The following is a 20,912-nucleotide window of genomic DNA, read 5'->3' as shown; positions in this document are numbered from 1 at the left end:
TTTACCTCATCACATATGTGTAGGGAAAGAATCACAGAGAGAATTCCAGTGGATGGGTACCTTCCGTGGCCCTGGAGCCAGCTGTCAAAGACGTATTTGATGAATGCTGGATGGTAGATCAGGATCTGGGTGAGAGAACAGCAGCATGCTGGTCAGCAAAATGACGAGGCAGGGTGGGAAGAAAGTCCTAGATGAGGACTGAGGGTAGTTGTGATGCTGGATTCTAGCCCTAGTCTAATGCACTGGCCACCAAGCTGTGAGATCATTTGCTCTGGACCTCAGTTTCTCTGTCTCTAGAATGAGCGAATAGGGCTGGATGTTCTGTTTGAGGCCCTTTCCAATGCTAATTTACTGTATTCTAAGATCTCTTCTAGTTCTAATCCTTTTTTTTTTTTTTTTTTTTTTTTTTTTTGGTAATTATTTTTAGATTCACTTAAAAAAAGTGTTTTGAGTTCTAAATTGTCTCTTTCCCCCTCCCACTACTCCTTAACCCACTGAAAAGGCAAGTAATATGATATCAATTATACATTTGAATCAGGCAAAATATATTTTCATATTGGCCATGTTGTCCAAAAAAAGCAAGAAAAATCAAATGAAAAAATTATGCTTCAATCTGCACTCAGAATTGATGAGTGTTCTCTGCAGATGGATTAGCTCTCCTATTCTACATTCTAGACTGTTCAGCTGTGGGACTCTACTTTCGAAGGTCTAAGGAGGGAAATGGCACGGTCTAGAATAATGGCAAATAGAAACAGGGGCCACCAGTACAAACAGCAGGACCTCTGGGAGCCACAGAGCAGTTTTAAAATGTCATGTTATCTATATTTTATTGTATTTTTATTTACTTTGTTAAAATGCTTCCAAATTACATTTTAATCTGTTTTGGGCCATACTTGGAACATTGTGGGCCATATGGAGCTCCACATTTGATAGCCTCTATTTTTTGGAACCTCTGTTGTTCAAACATTTTTCAGTCACATCTGATCCCATTGGAGATTTTCTTGGCAAAGATATTGGAGTGGTTTGCCATTTCCTTCTCCAGCTCATTTTACAGATGAGGAAACTGAGGCAGATAGGGTCAAATAACTTGTACCATGTTGCAACTAGTAACTAAGTCTCCTGCCTCCAAGCATGGTGCTCTATATACTGAATCAGCTAGGTGCCCTATGATAACCTCTAGCTAGTGGAGAGAGTGATAGGTGTGTGGTCAAAAAAATTCTAGCTCTTGCCATTGACTACATTAAAATCCTTTGTTTGAATTCCTCACACATTCCACGGAGCAGACTAAAAAAAAAAAAAAAAAAAACTGACAGAATCAGTAATAAATACATATCTCACATTTTGGGGACATTTGGGATTCTTTTTTTTTTTTTTTTTTTGACAAAAAAAAAAAAAAAAAGATTGTCTAAAATATGTCTTGATATAGTAGCAAAGTCCTGTTACCACTGTGCTGGCTAAGAGGGCTGATGATTACCGGCTGCTTCCCTAATCTCTCTACTTTTTAGTTGTTTTACTGTAAAGTAAGAATGACAATAAAATCAGCAATCCCCCCGGACAGGGCTGTTTCAGAGATCAGATGAGATCCTCCAAGTGCTCAATACATGACACCGAGGTCCTTTCCTGCTCTAGTACTAGTGCCAGTGGGCACACACACACACACACACACACACACACACACACACACACACACACACACAGAGCTCTGGGAGCTCAATCCAACTTGAGCATCCCTTAGGTGGATGACAGCAGAATGGCCTGATCCCTCCAGACTTCTGCGGGAGCTGAGCAGAAGGAGGCACAGAAATTACAGCTGGGACTTCTCTGCCCTCCCCTCATTTCTCTTTAAAAAGCCTGACTAATTGGGGGATTTCAGATTCCTTTACCGCTTTGAGACGTCCTGCTGCGTTTGTAATTATAGTGACAGAGAAGTGCTTGGAAAACCCACAGGACTCTCTTCTCAGGGGATTCGAGGTTAATTGGCGAGATTTCTGTGTCCTGCAGCACTCCTGGGGAGATATGAGTGACTTTGCTCTACAAGGAGGGCCCGGGGGCGGGGGAGCCCAATCCACCCTGTGCCTCCTTCTCAGAGTACTAGTCACTTCCCCCGGGGATGGAGGGAGATGGCGGGTGCTCATTTTTTCTGCCAGAGAAGCAGGGTGTTAGTTGAGGAGGCAATAGCAGCAAACAAGGGATCTAAGTTCAAAGCTAAGTTGGCTAGGTGACCCTGGACAAGTGAAAGGGTTGGATTCCATGATTTCCAGGGCCCCTTGACTTGGAAACTATTATTCTGTAGATATATCAGGTTCTGGGGTTCTTCCCCACCTTGCCCCCTACTTATTAGAAGTCAGTCAGTACTGAGTGACTTATAATAAGTTTAAAGGCATCTTGGAAGGGAGAGATACAAAAGAATAGGCCAGATTTTCCCGGCCTCAAGGGTTTGAAACCCAAGTTTGGCATTTGTTGGCCAACGTGACGGATGACTAGTTTGGAGGGTCAGATAAGGTCTAGATAATGTGCTGCCTTTGAGGGGAAGGCCTTTAGCCACTGATCTTTGTACCCTTCTCCTGCCTGGCTCTTAGCATAAAAGTAAATTAGTATTTTCAGGTGTCAAACTTGGAAGACAAGAAATATCCCCAGTGTCCCAAAGACCACAGCTTTTAGGTCTGGAAAGGATTTCAGAGATCACTGAATCTAATCTCATTTTATATATTAGGTTCAATCATTTACAATGGGTCATATGGTCAGAAGGGACTTGAGGCTGAATTCAAACTATGGTTTTCCTGACTCCAAATATACTAAATTTATTGCTTTTCAACACAAAACAATGCAGTTCTATGTTGGGGAGCTGGGGGAGGGGGAAAGGTCTGGCAATGTTCCTGGTGTGTTGAGAAGGGAGTATGTGAGCAGCAGGCTTGGTATCAGAAGACCTGGGCTAGAGTCCAAGCCACATTACTAACAGAATACGCGACCTTAGCAAAGGCACGTGGCCTCTCTGAGTTACAGATCCCTCACCTGTAAAATGGGTATAATAATGCCTGGCTCTGATACTTGTGGATTGTCATGAGGATCAGACAAAGGATAGACATGAAGGTCCCTTGCAACTGGAAAGTGCCATTTTTAGGAATACCAGCTAGTGTGATGCGCACTGACTCACCTTTTCTCTCTTCACCTGTATTTTTCGGGGTACAGGGACATATGTGCTAGGGAGAGAAAAGAAAGAAAAGAGTGGACTCAGTAATAGTAATAATAATATTATTAATAATCATAGCATTTATAGAGCACCTTAAGGCTTGCCAAAACATTTTACATATGCATTACTGGATCCTCACAGAAAGAAATGCTACACGACAGGTACTTTTAGTAGTTCTATTTTGCTCAGGGATATCCAATTATTGAAAGTCTTCCTGCTACCAGCCCTGTTCCTCCATTCTGTGAGCCACCTGGATGCCTAACCACAATACAGAGCGGCTCTGCCCAAATCCTTCTGAATAAGTGGCTACACCGACCTGGGGAAGCATTTCCTAGAGGCAAATGACAGAAGAAATAATTATGACCTAGCAGCATCAGGAGATCAGGTTTCCAATGCTTGTAGGGCCTTTTGCAAGAGACTTGGTCTTTCCCTGTCTCTTCATTTCTTTATCTGCAATAGATCGATGGCCTCTGGGATTCCTTTCAGCCAGAGCTTCATGATCCTGAGATCTATAACCCTTGGAGTAATCCCACAACCAGAGCCTTCCCTGTTGTGATCACCAGGGGGCACTAGTGACTAGTTTTTGAGTATCCTTTTTAAAAATTAAAAAAAAAATTCTTTGACTAGGAGCATAGATTTAAGGTTGGAATTATTCGGTAAATACTTCATTTTAAGGCAAGTAAGTCTCTGAGACACAGTTCCCTTATCTGAAAAATGGGAATAATAATTGTTTTACTTCACGGAGCTACTATGAGGAAAAAGCTCTGTAAATTTTAAAGGACTAAATTTTAAAGGAGCTACTATTGTATTATTGTTGTTAATAATAATAATAATAATTCCATTTCTGCATAGATTTGCAGCAAGTTTACTTCATAGAGCTCTGTGAGAAGGAGCTCTATAAATTTTAAAGGACTACAGAGGTATTATTGTCATTTATAATAATAATTCCACTTCTGCATAGATTTATGGCAATTTTTAAAAATAGGAGCCAGTGTGGTGTTATTCAGTCATTCAACCATGTCTCACTCTATGTGACCCCATTCAAGATTTTCTTGGCAAAAATATTAGAGTGGTTGCCATTTCCTTCTCTGGCTCATTTCCAGATGAAGAAACTGAGATGACTTGTCCAGGAGCACACAACTAGTAAGTGACTGCGGCTAGATTTAAACTCATGACGATGAATGAGTTTTCCTGACTCCAGGCCTGGTGCTGACGCCATTTAGCTGCCTTAATCAATCACTAAATACTTCGTATTACATTTGAAGTAACCCAAATCCCGAAAAACTTAGTATTTTGCCCAAAGTCACAAAACTTGAACCCATTTTAGAGTTGCAGCTGGGAGGGTACTTAGTTCATTTATTAGCCCAGTCTCATTTTGCAGCTGGACCAAGAGTGGGAAAATGACTGAGCTGAAGTTTTACATGCAGCAAGAAGCCAGGTCCTCTGACTTGAAATCCTCTACTCTTTCTCATCGCATCAAAGCACAGCCAAGATCACTAAGCTGAAGGATGTACTGATCTTCCTCATCTGTAAATGGGAGTAATACTTGTCTTACTTAGATGTTATTGTAAGGAAGGAGCTCTATAAAATTTAAAGGGCCACATGAAGGGAAGGTGTTATTAGGAATAATAATAATAATTTTGTTTCTATATAAACTTATAGCTCTAATCTACTGGAGAGAAAGTAGCGGAGAGAAAAGTTAATTTATAACTTGATTCTACCACCCCCTGAATTCATCTCTGATAATGAATTTGATAGGGGCAGAGGAAGAAGGGAGCAGAAAAGATGTTCCAGAATACTGTGGAAAGTACAAAAGCAGACCTGTTGAAACTGATCATTCCTAATTTTTTTTTTAATTAAATCTTGCATAAAAATAATTAAATTAAATGTTAAATTTAAAGCTAATTTAAATTAAATTAAAACTAGTTAAATTAAATTAATTAGAATTATTATTGTTAATAATAATGATGATAAATCTTGAGTAGCGTGAGACTGCACAGATGAGGAAGTTATTAAGATTTGAGGGGAAAGGGGACTTGTTGGGACCACCCAGGGAGCCAGTGGCAAGAACAAGATTGGGAATCCTTGATCACTTCGGTGCTCTTACTAGGCTTTCACCGAGCCCCTGTCTTACTTTGCAAAGTTTCCTGCCATCTAGAAAAGCGAGAGACTGCGAGCAACAGACCACAGAAAGGGGAAGGGTGGGGAAGGCTGCAGAAGGGGATGTGGGAGTTCTAGAGACAAACTACCAACCGCACAGCTCTTCTGAGGTTCTCTGAATTGTGTCTGGGAACGTTACTGGCAGAAAGCAGTTTTTTCATTTCCTTTCACAAATGTGAACAAGTTGACATCTAAAGGTAAATGGGTCCTGAAAGGTGAATTGCCTCTATCACACCTCAGGCCTTTCTGGAAGCTGTACAATAGAACCCGGCAGAGAACCACCCTATCTTTTGGCTTCCTTCACCAGCAAAACAGTGCAGTGTTTGCCCCTGGAGAACCTCAACTTGGGCAAGCTCAGCTTGGTGGCTGTAATGTAATGTGGGAAAGATCCATCCTGAGCTCTGGCTTTTATGCCCAAAATTGCTGCTAAGTTTTTTGTGTGCATTATTCATCTAACCGGATGACAGTTAGAGACCAAGAGATCATCTTGTCAAACCCTCTCATGTCACAGAGGACGGAATGCAGGTTCAGGGACATTCAAGGTTTGTTTAAGGTCCGATATGAGATAAACATCCCAGATGAGATCTGAACCCAGGTCTTCCGATTCCTGAGCCCAAGGTTCTGTCCAAAGTATCACTGCTTTGCAATAAGAGGTTAGACTAGTTAATTATGAAGATTCCCTTCTAGCTCTGGACTTCTAGGAAATTGCATCTTTCTTTTTTTTTTCTTAAACATACATATATAGCGTTGCAAGGTTTACAAAATTTATTCTTCAAAATAACTCTATGTTATCCCCATTTTGCAGATAATAGCTATCATTTATATAACACTAAGACATTCCTATCATTTGATTCTCACAATAATTCTGTACAATAGGTACTATTGTTATTTCCGTTTTACAGATGTGTCAGAGAGACTAGGGTGACACAGCTGGTCAGTGGCCAAAGCAGGATTTAAATTAAGGTCTTCCTGACTCCTGTCCATTACAGCATGCTGCCTCTCTAAATCGGGTCCTCTGAGAACAAAACAAATCAAACCCTTTTTCCTATGTGGTAGCCCTCCACTCACTTGAAGATAGTTATTATGCTTCTTCCTGCTAAACCTCTGGTTCCTCAAACTGTTTGCTCCATTGAATCACCCAGCTGTCACTAACAGGAGAGTCAGAGCGACATATGGAATCCAGTAGACCAGGCTATAAACTGGAATCTGAACCCAGGGCATCGGCCCCTGCATCCTGTGTGTCCACCAGGCCGCTGCCTTTCCCGCCTTTCTCCAGTTCCCTCTGGCTGACCCTGGAGACAATTTAACATCAAATAGAAGGCAGGGTCTTATCAAAGTTGGGTCCTGTCTGAGCCATGGAGGGACGCCAGCTGGAAGCCCAGAGGAGCCAGGCTGACGAGATCCAGGCCCAGGGTTAGGCTAGTGGTCAAGGAGGCCCCAAACACTGGACATCAAACTGCAAGTTGGAGTGGAGGGAGAGGGCAATCAAGAGAGAAGGAAAGAAATCATCACTGGGAATTGTTTCTGATTTATTTTAAGTCACACATGGGGTGATTTTGAACAAGCTGTTTTTTTCTGCATCTTACTTTTTTCATTATCAAATAAGGGAGTAGGATTAAAAGACCTTGAAGGGTTCTTCCAGCTTTGTATAAGATTCTTCTGGACAACTTGGCTTTGATCAAGTACAAAATCCTCCCCTTGGTGTTTGATACCCTTCACAGCCTGCTCCCTTCCCCGGCACCCTACCTTTCCAGCCTTACTCTCCCTCACATCCACTTAATCCAGGACATGGCCTCCTGGCTCTCCCTCCCACAAAATGCTCCATCCCCTCTTCTGGCTGTTCACCATTCTGGGAACACTCCCCTTACTATTCTCAGTTCTTCAAACTTCAGCTAATATCCCACTTTCTATTAGAAGCCTTTCCCAATCCCCTTAATTCTAATGCCTTCCTTCTAATGATTATCTTACGTCTGTCTATCCTGATTGTTGGCCTTTCTCTGAATCCCCAGTACTTTGCGCAGTGCCTGACACATAGTAGGTCTTTACAAAAGCTTGCTGACTCGATACTAAAGGCAGGAAAAGGACAGGAGCCATTTTGGTATGCAAAGTGACCACGGATGTGTGTTCAACACATTCTGAGACATGATCAGCAAAAGCCCCTCTCTTGAAAGCTAGAAGGAATTAGATTCATTGAAATATTTGAACTTAGAATTAGGGTGACTCAAAGTCACAATGTAAGTGAATTGCAGAACTGGAACTGGATTCCTGACTCCCACAGTTCAGAGGACTTTCCACCATGAGGCAACTGCTAAACTATCATTTTTTATTATTAATTATTATCACCTTTTCTTTCAGATGAGGAAACTGAGGCTCAGGAGTTGTTTGCTCATGAAATTAAATGTCAGTAATGGGATTTCAGGGCAGTTAAGGTGGCACAGTGGATGGAGTGCCAGGCCTGAAATCAGAAATACTTATTTATCTTTCTGAGTTCAATCTGGTCTCAAATACTTACTAGCTGTGTGATTTTGCCTCAGTTCCTCATGAGGGACAGAAGGAAATAACAAAGCATTCTATTTTTGCTAAGAAAACCCCAAATGGGGTCATGGAAAGTCAAACAACTGAAAAACAACTGAACAGCAACAACAATGGGATTTTTTACTCAGTAGTCTATGTTCTACTATAGGAATATATATAATATGTATCTACGTATACATATCTACCTATTGAAATCTTTTTTCTTTCAAGGTCCAGTTCAGGAGTTACATTTTCCATAAAGCCTTCTTTTATACTCCCAGATTCTCCTTCCATTCAAATTTTCTTATATAACATACTTATTTGCATTTTGCATTATTTTCCCCTCTCTACCACTAAAAGATTGTAAGTACCTTATTCATTCACTTACTTAAAAAAGATTTATTAAATGCCTACTCTATACAGGGCAAGTAGAGAGAGCTTTGTCCTACAGCAAGTAATTTATTAATCCATGTTTGCTGACTTGAATTGAAAAAATTTCTATTGATAGAATTAAACAGCCATCTGTGAGGATTAGCTCTGGAGGGTAGAGTTCCATCAATGTCACCTGATGACAAGAGGAATCTCTGCTTCAGATAGGGCTCTGATCCTTCTTATGGGTCCCACTCTTCAGACTAGATCAGAAAAGGTGTTTTCCATATTGGCAAACACTCGCTTAGAAATGCTGACCATAGAATCCTCCATAGTATTGAGAGCATGGTGGAAAAGATGGGCTACAAGAATTGCAAATAGCCCTTCTTCTGACTCAATTCAAAAGCCTTCTCCTCCATAAAGCCTTGCCCACTCTCAATCCTCAATATGTATAACATATCTTCTCGGTATTGAATTGAAGAGAAGCAGCTTGGATAGAAACCTGGCCTTGAAACCAAGAAGACCAGGGCCGAAGCCCCACTTTGGGCTTGTATGATCGAAATCAGGATGATCTAGACCAGTGATGGGCAATTTAAATAGAAATGGGAATCTGTTCATAAGGATCATTGTGGGCACTACACTGATTCATTCTTTTTTTCCTGAGGCTGGGATTAAGTGACTTGCCTAAGGTCACACAGCTAGGAAGTGTTAAGTGTCTGAGACCAGATTTGAACTCGGGTCCTCCTGACTTCAAGGCTGGTGCTCTATCCACTGCGCCACCTAGCTGCCCCAATTCATTCTTAAAATGAAAATGTTCTCTGTGTTTTATTGTATCTTATTTTATTAAGTATTTCCCAATTCCATCTGAATCTGGTTCAGACCACACTGGGGAGTGGGTAGGCTTTGGTGCCAGAGTTTGACACCTCTTGGTCTAGCTGTCTCTCTAAGATTAAGTTGCTGAGAAGGTGATAAGCTGCATTGGTGGGGGAATTTTTTCACTTAGGAGTTCCCTATAGCAATCATATCCCAGACTTAGTCCTGATTCCTATTTGAAATCATGTAAGGACTAAGCCACCTTGTCTCACCCCCTCATTTTGCAGTTGAGAAAATAACCCAGAGAGGTTAGAATTGTTCAGAGTCACAAGGAGTAATAGGAGTTTCATATTTACCAGTGATGTAAACTTTAGAGATCATTTTATCCAATAATTTTATGGATAGCATTTACACAGCACTTTAATGTTTGCAAAATCCAATACAAATAATATCTCATTTTATCTTTAAAACAACCCTGCGAGAAAGGCGTTATTATTAATAATTAACAGTTTAACAATTGAGATAACTGAGAAAAAGGGTATATAACATATCCAGGGTCACCAGATAGCAAATCTGATGCAGATTTTGAACTCAGAGCTTCCCGAGTCCAGGCCTGGCCCCTATCCCAGTATCAGCTCTCTGGGCAACAAGAAAGGGCTAGGATTTGGGGAAAAGGACCCAGAACAAGAGGGCAAGGGTTAAAAGGAGGAAGGCAGAGATGAGGCTAATGAAGTAGAGCCCCGTTCATGTGCAATTAGGAAAAACCTTTTCTTGTGATTTTGGACAAGCGACTCTCCAGGGTCTGGGACTCAGTTTTGTGACTTGTAAGAGAGGAGCGACTTCTGTTTTAGATCACAGCTGACCAGTTAACAGGACTAAGCCTAGCTCATCCCAAAGTCACAAGAACTACCTGGGACATCAAAGGGGAATTGCCTCTAACACATTTCATGCCTTTCTGGAAACTTTTTTGATGCTAGATCTTAATTTAGTGCTAAGCTCAACTTCCCTTCTTGGAGCTGTCTCGGGGATTTGAAGGGTCACTATCTCAGAGGGGAAGAACCAGTTCCCATGAATGCTCTTTGGCTTTGGCCACATACAGATTGCTATAGTTAGCCCCTTTCCCACAATGGCCTGCCACAATGGCAGGCCACACACATGAGAACTTCCGTTACTTTCTTTCTTTTTTTTTTTTAACTTCAAAACTCCCAAACCTTAGGAATTCACCAATAAGTTTTTTTGTTTTTTGGGTTTTTTTCCGAGGCAACTGGGATTAAGTGACTTATTCACACAGTCTGGGTTTTGATTGCCTTAGTTGTCCTCTCAAACCTCAGGTTCCATTCTCCATCTCCTCTGGATCGAACACCCTACACTCTGTTCCAACCTGCTATATTTGAAAGCCCTTTTCAATTCCAAGGGCCTGCAACGCATGCTTTTATTAAGGAGATCATGTCTTTGTGCCTCGAGTTGACTGAAAGTTGAAGGTCTCCCATTGCAAGTCCCAGGTTCCCTTGTGATATAAGCTATTAGTTCTCTTTTCTGGAATACAGGGAAAGCCAATAAGACTTAGCATTGTTCATTTTCCATATCTATAAAATCAAGGGTTAGAATTGCAAATCTGATATTCCATGGTCTGTGTTCCTTTATTCCACCCAAATTTATTTAGCACCTATCGTGTGCTACGCTCTATGCTTGGATTTCAGGCTCTGCCTGACAGTTCCTTGGGTCCCTCCCCACCTTAATATGTTCTGAGGATCCTTCCCCTGCTAACATTTAATGTTCTAGGGACCCCTCCACTCCAGCATTCTACACTTTAAGGTCTCTTCCAGATCCAGCATTCTACATTCTCTGCCCCAATCTTCAAAGGACCCGCTTTGTTCTAAGAGCCCACCAACGTGTTATGCAACATTTATTTTGAATATTATGCCTTGGCGCCTCAAGCTGACTTACAAGTTGATGGTGCCTTTGGTCAGGGCACTGATCACCCACTGCAAGTCCATGGTCTTAAAGGGAATCAGGATCATGCTGACGTTTTCTGCCAGTTCCCGGAAGCTCTCGGGGTACACCAAGTGGTGAGTGGTCTTCCTCCCGACGTCAACTTCGAACCCTGCTGTGGGGGCCCGGTTCATCCTGAAAACAGAGGGCACAGGCAGGGGGGCGAAGAGACAAACTGTCAGAAGGCCTGTTCTCAGATTTAGTTTTGCTTCATTCACTGGGTTACTTTGGGTTACTTCTCTTGGGGCTTCAGGTCTTTTGTCTGACAAATGAGGGAGCTGCACTAAATGACCTGGAAGGGCCCTTCTTGTCTTAACATTCTGTGATTCTGGGAGAGATTTTTTCCACTTAACACCTTTTAACTTAGTCTCAGCATCAGTTCGGCAAGTCACGGTGAGTGGAATATGAATGAATGGAAGGGGACCTGACCTGACCTGAAGTGCCAATTGGCTCAAAAACAGTGTTGAAGAGAGACTAGAGGTTCAGGGGAAAGGGGGAGTTGCTTAGGATCCCACCTAAAGTTCTTTGCAGAACCAACCCACTGCTTGCTCTAGGATGCTGGAACATCTCAGTTGTCAATCAATCAATACACATTTATTAAGCATTCATTATATGCTAAGCACTGTGCTTGACACAAAAGAGGCAAAAAACAATTCTTGCCTTTAAGAAACATATAACCTAAAGGGAGTAACAACTTGCAAATAACTATGTACAAACAAGCTAAATATGAGATCAATCAATTAATCAATAAACACTGATTAAATATCTACTATGTGTCAGGCACTGTAAAAAAAAAAGGAGTTAAAGAAATCTCTGATGTTTGTCTCTTTCTGCTCTGCTCTCAAAGCTAAGGGAGATGACATGCAAACAATTATGTATAAACAAGCTAACAAGATAAATTAGAAATAATTAATAAAGGAAATCACTAGAATTAAGAGAGTTAGAAATGACAATGCTAATAACAATTTACATTTTTATATCTTGGCAGTTTAGAAAGCAGTTTAAGCAGAGAGTGTGATTTGAATCTCACACCATCCTCATGAGATGGGAGACCCCATTTTTCAGAGGAGGAAACTGAGACTCAGAAAAGTTTAAGTTACTTCCTTGGAATCAGAGAAGGAGGAAGAAGAGGAGTTAGAACTTCATTTTAAGTCTTCTGATTTCCATTATATTGGGGTTCCCCTTCCCTCCATTATACCATGCTTTCTCTATGTAAGAGTGCTATTATAAGATCTCTTTCAAAACTGAGTAACTGAAACTCCTTGGATAGAGTCCAAGATGAAGTGACTTTATATAAATTACAGCATTTAGTGAATAGTGCCAGAATAGCAAGGCTGCAAAACTGATTTTAGTAACATCATTCCACTTTTTTCCAAGTCAAGGAGCAAAGTTATTATAACTGTAATGCCAATTAAAGCAGTCTAAGTTCCAAAGAAGTTAGGAAAGAACCAAGGGAAAGAAGATAAATTTGCAGTTAAAACTTGGAGACCAGGAGCTTCATGTCACTGATGTGCGTCTCATCACTGAATTTTGTGACTCAGAGGCAGAGTTGAGGAGTGATCTGGTATGCACCTCATTATGGGCTCAGAAACTGTTATCAGCAATGTTTGTGGAACGGCAGCACTCCCAAGGCCAGGTGGCCTTAGGATCAGGGCCAGGTGGCCTTAGGATCAGGGCCAGGTGGCCTTAGGGTTATTGCTACACCTTCCCTGGGAGCTCCACCACATCATCCCCCCTCAAGCAAGTGGGACCCAAATTCATTTGGGGCAAAGGGACAAAGGACCCGGTTTCTGGAGCTGTTTCAGGCTGCTAAGGGGCGTGGAGCTTCCCTGCCAAGACTCTACATTTATGAGACCATATCGGCTTAATTCCTTGGACATCTTTAACATTTCATATGACTTTCAAATATCCTTATCACATCATATTATAGAATAGAAGTTACATCAGAATTAAGATCCTTGAAGGCAAGGAATATGCTAATAGAAGGCCTGGTGCATAATAACTGAAAGCTTGAATGGATGAATATAATTAATTGCATTGCTATTTGTATCCAGCTACCAACTATATTTCTTGTTGAAACTTTGTGTCTTCTTCAATGCATGCAGTAGGTGGTAGATAAATGTTAAATAAATGGTTTATACAGGACTTCAAATTTATTAAAAAGATCTTAGGTTGCTGACCTTGGAGTCAGAAAGAACCAAGTTCAAATCTGACCCCAGACATTTACTAGCTGTGTGATCCTAGGCAAATGACTTCATTGCTTTCAGCCTCAGTTTCTTCATCTATAAAATGGGGATAATAGCCACTCATAGTGGTTGTTAGGATAAAACAAAATAATTACATGTGATTTTTTTTTGCAAAGCTTAAAGTTCAATATAAATAACTTGTGATGCTCATCATTGTTTTTTTTTTTTTTTTTTTTTTTTTTTTTTTTATTGTCACCCAGTAATCCCTATGAATAGATATGAAAGGTTAATATCCCCATTTGGCAGAGGGAAAAATAGGCGTGTGAAAAGTTTAAATGATTTGCTTAAGGTAATACAACTCATCAGAGACCGCATGGACTAGAACATAAGTCTCCTGATTTCCACGGCTGAGACCTTTCCACAGCTGTCAGCGGCTGCCTCTCAGGGATGGTGAAAAGCAGGGCTGGTTCCCTAGGGAGCCAGGAGACCAGTGGGACCCACGAGGGACTTCACTCACCGCAGCACAAAGTCATGGCTGTCAATGTCTCTCCCATACTGGGACTGCTTCAGATTTCCCGAGTTGCCCACGACAGCGCAACGCCTGCAGACCAGAGGCCCCTTCTCTAGAAATGGGTCGATGTCGCTGGGAATAATGCGGAACAGATCCTTGAAGGTGTCATTTAATCTTCTGGGCAGCCTCTCCCTCTGGAGTTTCTGTGAGCAAAGGCCAGAGGAGACACACATTCAACAAAAAGGCCACAGGTGTCCCCAGGAAGAAAGCTCCTGTGCTGTTGGATGCTCACGGCACTACCACCCTAAGGACCAAGCTGGGCTGGGGAGGAGGTGGAGATGCTTCTTGGTTTGGGAACCTCTGTCTCTGAATTCTACAATAAGCACCTGCTGTGTTACCATGTGAGAAATTACTGAATAAAACCGTTACATTCAAAGGGGAGCGCCCGATGAGAACACAGCCATCCCACTTGGTCAGGTAGCCTTTTTAGGTGCAGTTTGGACTAAATGGCTTCCAATATCCCTTGCATCCCTCACTCTGCACCTGCTAATTTCTTCTCCAAGGAAGCTCATCACTTCCACCTGACACGGTCTCCCTCTGCCTCCTTTTCCTTTCTGACTAGAGGGGGGAACATCAAACTCCTTCTAATGCCTTCCTTTATAGAGGGCAGAAAGGGCACTCTTGGCTTCCTCCACTTTGCATCTTCTGCTCTGAGTTTAACTCCACTGAAAAGTTACCCCTGACCAGATAGTCCCTAGTCTCTGGTTCCTCCTTCACCCGCTCCAACAGCTTTCCTACCTCTTGTGTCTTTTCTCTCCCCATTAGACCTTAAGCTCCTTGAGGAGAGGGGCTATTTTCTTATTATTAATTGTATCCTCAGAACTTAGTATTAAGCACAGTAGGTGCTTAAAAATGTTTATTGAATTAGATTGAGAATCAATCAACAAACTTATTTTAAAAATATGTATTTTTAATTTTCAAAAGTATTTTAATCAACAAATATTTATGAAGGGCCTATGAAGTGGGTAAAGTTCTGGGGATGCAAAGAAAAATAAAAGCTAAGCCCTAATAAAAACTATTAAATTCTAATATTGTAGATTTTATATATATACACATATATAAATATATATATGTAAAATAGTGTAGATCAGATATACACAAAATTATATATATATGTAAAATAGTGTAGATGAGATATACACAAAATTATATATATATATGTAAAATAGTGTAGATGAGATATACACAAAATTATATATATATGTAAAATAGTGTAGATGAGATATACACAAAATTATATATATATGTAAAATAGTGTAGATCAGATATACACAAAATTATATATATGTAAAATAGTGTAGATGAGATATACACAAAATTATATATATGTAAAATAGTGTAGATGAGATATACACAAAATTATATATATATGTAAAATAGTGTAGATGAGATATACACAAAATTATATATATATGTAAAATAGTGTAGATCAGATATACACAAAATTATATATATATGTAAAATAGTGTAGATCAGATATACACAAAATATATATATGTAAAATAGTGTAGAGGAGATATACACAAAATTATATATATATGTAAAATAGTGTAGATGAGATATACACAAAATTATATATATATGTAAAATGTGTAGATCAGATATACACAAAATATATATATGTAAAATAGTGTAGAGGAGATATACACAAAATTATATATATATGTAAAATAGTGTAGATGAGATATACACAAAATTATATATATATGTAAAATAGTGTAGATGAGATATACACAAAATTATATATATATGTAAAATAGTGTAGATCAGATATACACAAAATTATATATATATATGTAAAATGTGTAGATCAGATATACACAAAATATATATATGTAAAATAGTGTAGATGAGATATACACAAAATTATATATATATGTAAAATAGTGTAGATGAGATATACACAAAATTATATATATATGTAAAATGTGTAGATCAGATATACACAAAATATATATATGTAAAATAGTGTAGATGAGATATACACAAAATTATATATATATGTAAAATAGTGTAGATCAGATATACACAAAATTATATATATATGTAAAATAGTGTAGATCAGATATACACAAAATTATATATATATATGTAAAATGTGTAGATCAGATATACACAAAATATATATATGTAAAATAGTGTAGATGAGATATACACAAAATTATATATATATGTAAAATAGTGTAGATCAGATATACACAAAATTATATATATATGTAAAATGTGTAGATCAGATATACACAAAATATATATATGTAAAATAGTGTAGATGAGATATACACAAAATTATATATATATGTAAAATAGTGTAGATGAGATATACACAAAATTATATATATATGTAAAATGTGTAGATCAGATATACACAAAATATATATATGTAAAATAGTGTAGATGAGATATACACAAAATTATATATATATGTAAAATAGTGTAGATCAGATATACACAAAATTATATATATATGTAAAATAGTGTAGATCAGATATACACAAAATTATATATATATATGTAAAATGTGTAGATCAGATATACACAAAATATATATATGTAAAATAGTGTAGATCAGATATACACAAAATTATATATATATGTAAAATAGTGTAGATCAGATATACACAAAATTATATATATATGTAAAATGTGTAGATCAGATATACACAAAATATATATATGTAAAATAGTGTAGATGAGATATACACAAAATTATATATATATGTAAAATGTGTAGATCAGATATACACACATTTATATATATATATATGTAAAATAGTGTAGATTGGATACACACACATTTACACATATACACACACACATACACACGATAATTACAGAAGAGATTTAAGGTAAACTTAAGGCTCCAGAAAATAGCCTCCTTTAGGAACTGGAGTTTAAAGGATGCTGGCGATTTGGAAGCAAAGATTGGGAGGGAGAGCATTCCAGGCTTGGAGAATTAATGGCACAAAGATGGGAATGGAATTTGGACCATTGTATGAGAGGAATTTCAAGGAGGCCAGAGTATGTGGGGAGTAGTAATGTTTTTAAGGATTGGAAAAATACAAAGGGTCAGAGTATGAGGGGGAAGCCTTCCTATCCCAAAGAAAGGAGTTTATATTTGATTCTAGAGGTAAGAGGGAGTTTTTGTCCCAAGTTACCAGGGAAGCATACTTTAGCTCAACAAAAAGGGTCTCTACCCAACAATTAGAGATACCCCCAAAATAGATTTGTCTGCTTTGTGAGGTTGCAAGCTATAATTAGGGGGAAATTTTCAGTTGCAAATTCTAAGTCAGCAAAAGTATTTCACCCTTCCTAGACACTGTGATTCCACTGGAGTGGGTAATCCCTCCATGGAAAAAACTGCAGTCCCTCCCAAACTTGGTGGTTATTTTTGAGAGTTGTTGAGTCAGCAAGAATGGCTTAAAAAGTCAATTTACATCAAAAAGACTCTATTGTACCTATGGGGTTCCCCAACTGTGTTTAGTTTTATGAGAAATACCACAGAAGTTAAAAAGTGAAATGGGGCTACCTAAGTGGGAGAAGCTAAAAATCTCTAGTCTTGTAATGGAATGATCTTTGGACCAGCAGGAGACCAGGGTTCTTGGGTCTGGCCCTGCTACTAACTTGCAGGGTGACAATGTATAAGTCATTTCTCCACAAATGGATCCCGGTTTCCTCATCTCTAAAATGAAGGTGCTGGACATATTGATCTTTAAGATCTCTTCCAGCTTTTCTTGGATGACTATGTCTCTAATCCTTAAATGCAGGGAACACTGGTATTTTTGGAGTTCCCCATATCTATCAGCATTGCTAACCTGAAGGGAGAATGTGGCTATTTTATAATAAACAGATAAACTCAAAACTTTAAAAATGTTAAAAATTGTTTTTAACATATAATGGGGGGAAATAAAATTTCCTATTAAAACAAGAGATCTTTCACAGTACTTCCAGATGCTAGCTAGAGCCTTCCCATTTAATATTACCTTTTATCTACTCTATATTTATCTTTTATGTGCCCAGATGTTTGTGTCTCTCACTACAATGTGAACTCCTAACTATTATAATAACGTAAACACAAAGGATAACACATGTTGCAAAATTGCAAAGAACAAACTTGGCCCTATTTCCCCTGACTCTGCTGCAGAAAGGTGTGTGGTGGGAGGGGAAGGATGGTGTAGCACATTTCATATATTGTATGGACTGGATTTTTTCTTTTTGATTTATTGATCAATTTGCTGATTTTTATTTCTCTTTCTTCTTCCTCTCCCCCCTTAAATTTTTTTTTTTGTTATAAGGGATGATTCCCTGGGAAGGAGGAGAGCTAAAGGGGGTTATAAATCAATAAGAACATAAAAACATTTTTAGGATGCCTTTCTTTTTAACTCTAGTGCTTAGCACAGTACGTATATATAGAAAGTACGTAATAAACACTTGCTGACTGATTGATTCACTGGTTTACTATCATAGCCATATCTTAGGTGGGCTCTGGATGTAAAAGTTCAAAAGAAGACTTGGAACTTTTTTCAATCCTTTCTGGGCTGAGAGAGCCTGAAAGTCATACATAAAAGTGTAATATATCACTCAATGAACAAATGTTTCTAGTGGAACTAGAGAAAAGACAAAATAACAATCTTTTCAACAAGTAGAACTGCCCAAAAGTGGAGTGGGCCCTCACTGCAGACTTTTAAGTGACATTTTAGTGATGTTTGAGAAGCAATTCTTGTTTAGGCTGGACTAGAGTTCTGGGGACCCTCCCAATTCTGAGGTTGTATGGTCCTGTGATTCTGGGAGGGTGCGTTTCTCCTCACAGGTTAGGATTGGCTGCAAAGCAGTCCAGTTCTCCTTGGTAACAGCAATAACATTTTCCTTTGAGGATGCATCTGCCCTCAGCAGGACGGAATGCACCTGTTGAGAGGGAAATCTTTACTAACTGTTTCCTTTGGTGGAGGAGAGGGGTGGGTGGGGGGTCTGATTGAGTCACTAAGAACCCAGTGACCATAAGGATTCAGGACTCCAATTCCCCACCTGAAGGCTGGCTGGTGTGAAAAACCAGGCTATTTGATGCAAAACAAACTCCAAACCTGGCTTCTTCCCAGGGACTATAAAGACTTCTCGTAGCAACCCCAAAAGCAAACAATCTTTCCTATCCCTTGTTTAATACTAGAAGGTTGTGTCACCCTGAGGGGAGGCTGTTTAATTATTATAACAAGAGACAGAAAGCATCTGAAATTTCAGTTTACTACTAGCCAGGCTTGGGGGTTTCCAAGGAAGCCAAGGGTCCACAAGGCTAAGAGAATCATGGGAGAGCCTGGAGGAGCCCCCATCCAGGTAAACTTTCCACTTGGCTCTTTATTAGTCATTAGGGGACATAGCCCTTTATTAGTCATTTTCTTCATACTACCTTCCCTCTGAAATTACCTTCTGTCTAGCTTGTAAACATGTACAGTTATTGGCACGCTGTTTCTCGGATTAGAAAATGAAGTCTTCATAAAACCATTGTTTTTTTTGTTCTTGAATCCCCAGTGCCTGGCACATGGTAATGGCTAAATATTTGTTGACTGAATGAATGTCTACAGAAGCCCTTATGGGACTATTGGGGGTAACTAGGTGGTACAGTGGACACAGCTGTGGAATTGGGAAGTCCTGATGTTCAAAACTAGACACTTATTAGCAGGGTGACTTCTCTGTCTCAGTCATAAACTGAGGATGGGGCAGCTAGATGTACTATGGTATTCATGAGAAAAGGATACTCATTTTCCCCTAGTTCAAATTTGGCTTCAGACACAAGTTATGCGTCTCTGGTTAAGTCACTTAACTATGTTTGCCTACTCATTTATAAAATAAGCTGAAAAACAAAAGGGCAAACCACTCCAGTATCTTTGCCAAGAAAACCCCAAATAGGATCTCAAAAAGTCAAATATATCTGAAATGATTGAACAATAGCGAAAACTGGGTATAATAACAGCACTGATGCATGGCTGTTGTGATGCTTAAATGAGGTTAATGTTTGAAAAGAACCTTGCAAACCTTAAAGTAATCTAATGCTGATTTATTTAATTTTATTTATTTATGAATTATTATGATTTCATTATTGATGATGATGATGATGATGATGATGATGATGATGATCAGCCCTCCCTCCCCATACCAGGTAATAGACTATTCCACTCAAGGTAGGGATAGGGAGCACATAGCCACAATGCTGTGATTATGCACAGGAACTCTTGGTCACAGAAGTCAGTCTCTTAGTGAGGGGAGACCCTCAGTGATCAAGGTTGTCCAAACTCATTTTTACAGATGGGGTACAGAAAGGGAAAGATTCTTAGTAGATCCCACAAGCTAGAAGGTGATCCACTTACTATTACAATCTTAAAGCAGTTATTAAATGCTTACTATATCCCAGGTGGGCAGTTAGGAGTTTTAATGACTAGATTACAGGAGTGGAGTCAAGAAGACCTGAATTCAAATCCAGTCTCAGACACTGTATGACTCTGGGCAAGTCACTTAATCCTGTTTGCCTAAGTTTCTTCATTATAAAGGGAAATGGAGAAGAAAATGGCAAATCATTCCTATATCTTTACCAAGAAAACCTTATATTCAATCACAAAGACACAAGAAATAACTGAAAAACAACTGAAAAAACAAACAAACAACTATTGTACTAAGCTCTGGGGATAAAGGGAAAGACAAAAGCAAGATCTTTGCCTTGAGAAATATTATGTAACATCTAAGACATGAACTGTGTAAAAGATGGTCACCTCAGAGAAAAGGTACCTGTTGGTGGAGGGGGAAGAAGGGGAAAGAGCTCTTGAAGAAGGTGGGAAGATGGCAATCCTTTGGGTTTATATAGCACTCTGCGGGTTACAAATCACTTACCCACCTTTTCGCCCTCATCCAGTCTCGCCACAACTCTGGGAAGTTGGCAGAGTAAGTATTATTTCACTCATTTTGAAGATGAGGAAACTGAGACTCAGAGGTTTTAGGTTTTTCTCAAACTCACGTAGCTGTAACTGCGTTCTAACTTCATACCTAATGCTATTCCTATTCCTTCTAACACAACCTCCAGCTTAAACCAGGAAATCATTAAGTGAGCTCATCTTTTTTGTTTCCTCGCCAGTTT

General features: G+C 39.2%; 1 protein-coding gene across 9 annotated transcripts in view; it reads right to left on the bottom strand.

The window, feature by feature from the left end:
* ST3GAL1 (ST3 beta-galactoside alpha-2,3-sialyltransferase 1) overlaps positions 1-20,912 on the bottom strand; it is a 133,217-nt gene that overhangs the window by 5,321 nt on the left and 106,984 nt on the right. For all 9 annotated transcript variants that reach the window (XM_074264981.1, XM_074264971.1, XM_074265021.1 and 6 more), the window contains 4 exons: positions 13,742-13,938; positions 10,994-11,173; positions 3,155-3,200; positions 6-125 (listed from right to left, as the gene is read on the bottom strand). In XM_074264981.1, the coding sequence (XP_074121082.1) occupies positions 6-125; positions 3,155-3,200; positions 10,994-11,173; positions 13,742-13,938 (543 nt within the window). The remainder of the gene's footprint in view (positions 1-5; positions 126-3,154; positions 3,201-10,993; positions 11,174-13,741; positions 13,939-20,912) is intronic.

This window comes from Sminthopsis crassicaudata, chromosome 1 (genome assembly GCF_048593235.1).
Source record: "Sminthopsis crassicaudata isolate SCR6 chromosome 1, ASM4859323v1, whole genome shotgun sequence".
NCBI classification, from domain to species: Eukaryota; Metazoa; Chordata; class Mammalia; order Dasyuromorphia; family Dasyuridae; genus Sminthopsis; species Sminthopsis crassicaudata.
The sequence above is the reverse complement of the archived record's forward strand: the minus strand, read 5'-3'. Positions and strand labels throughout refer to the sequence as shown.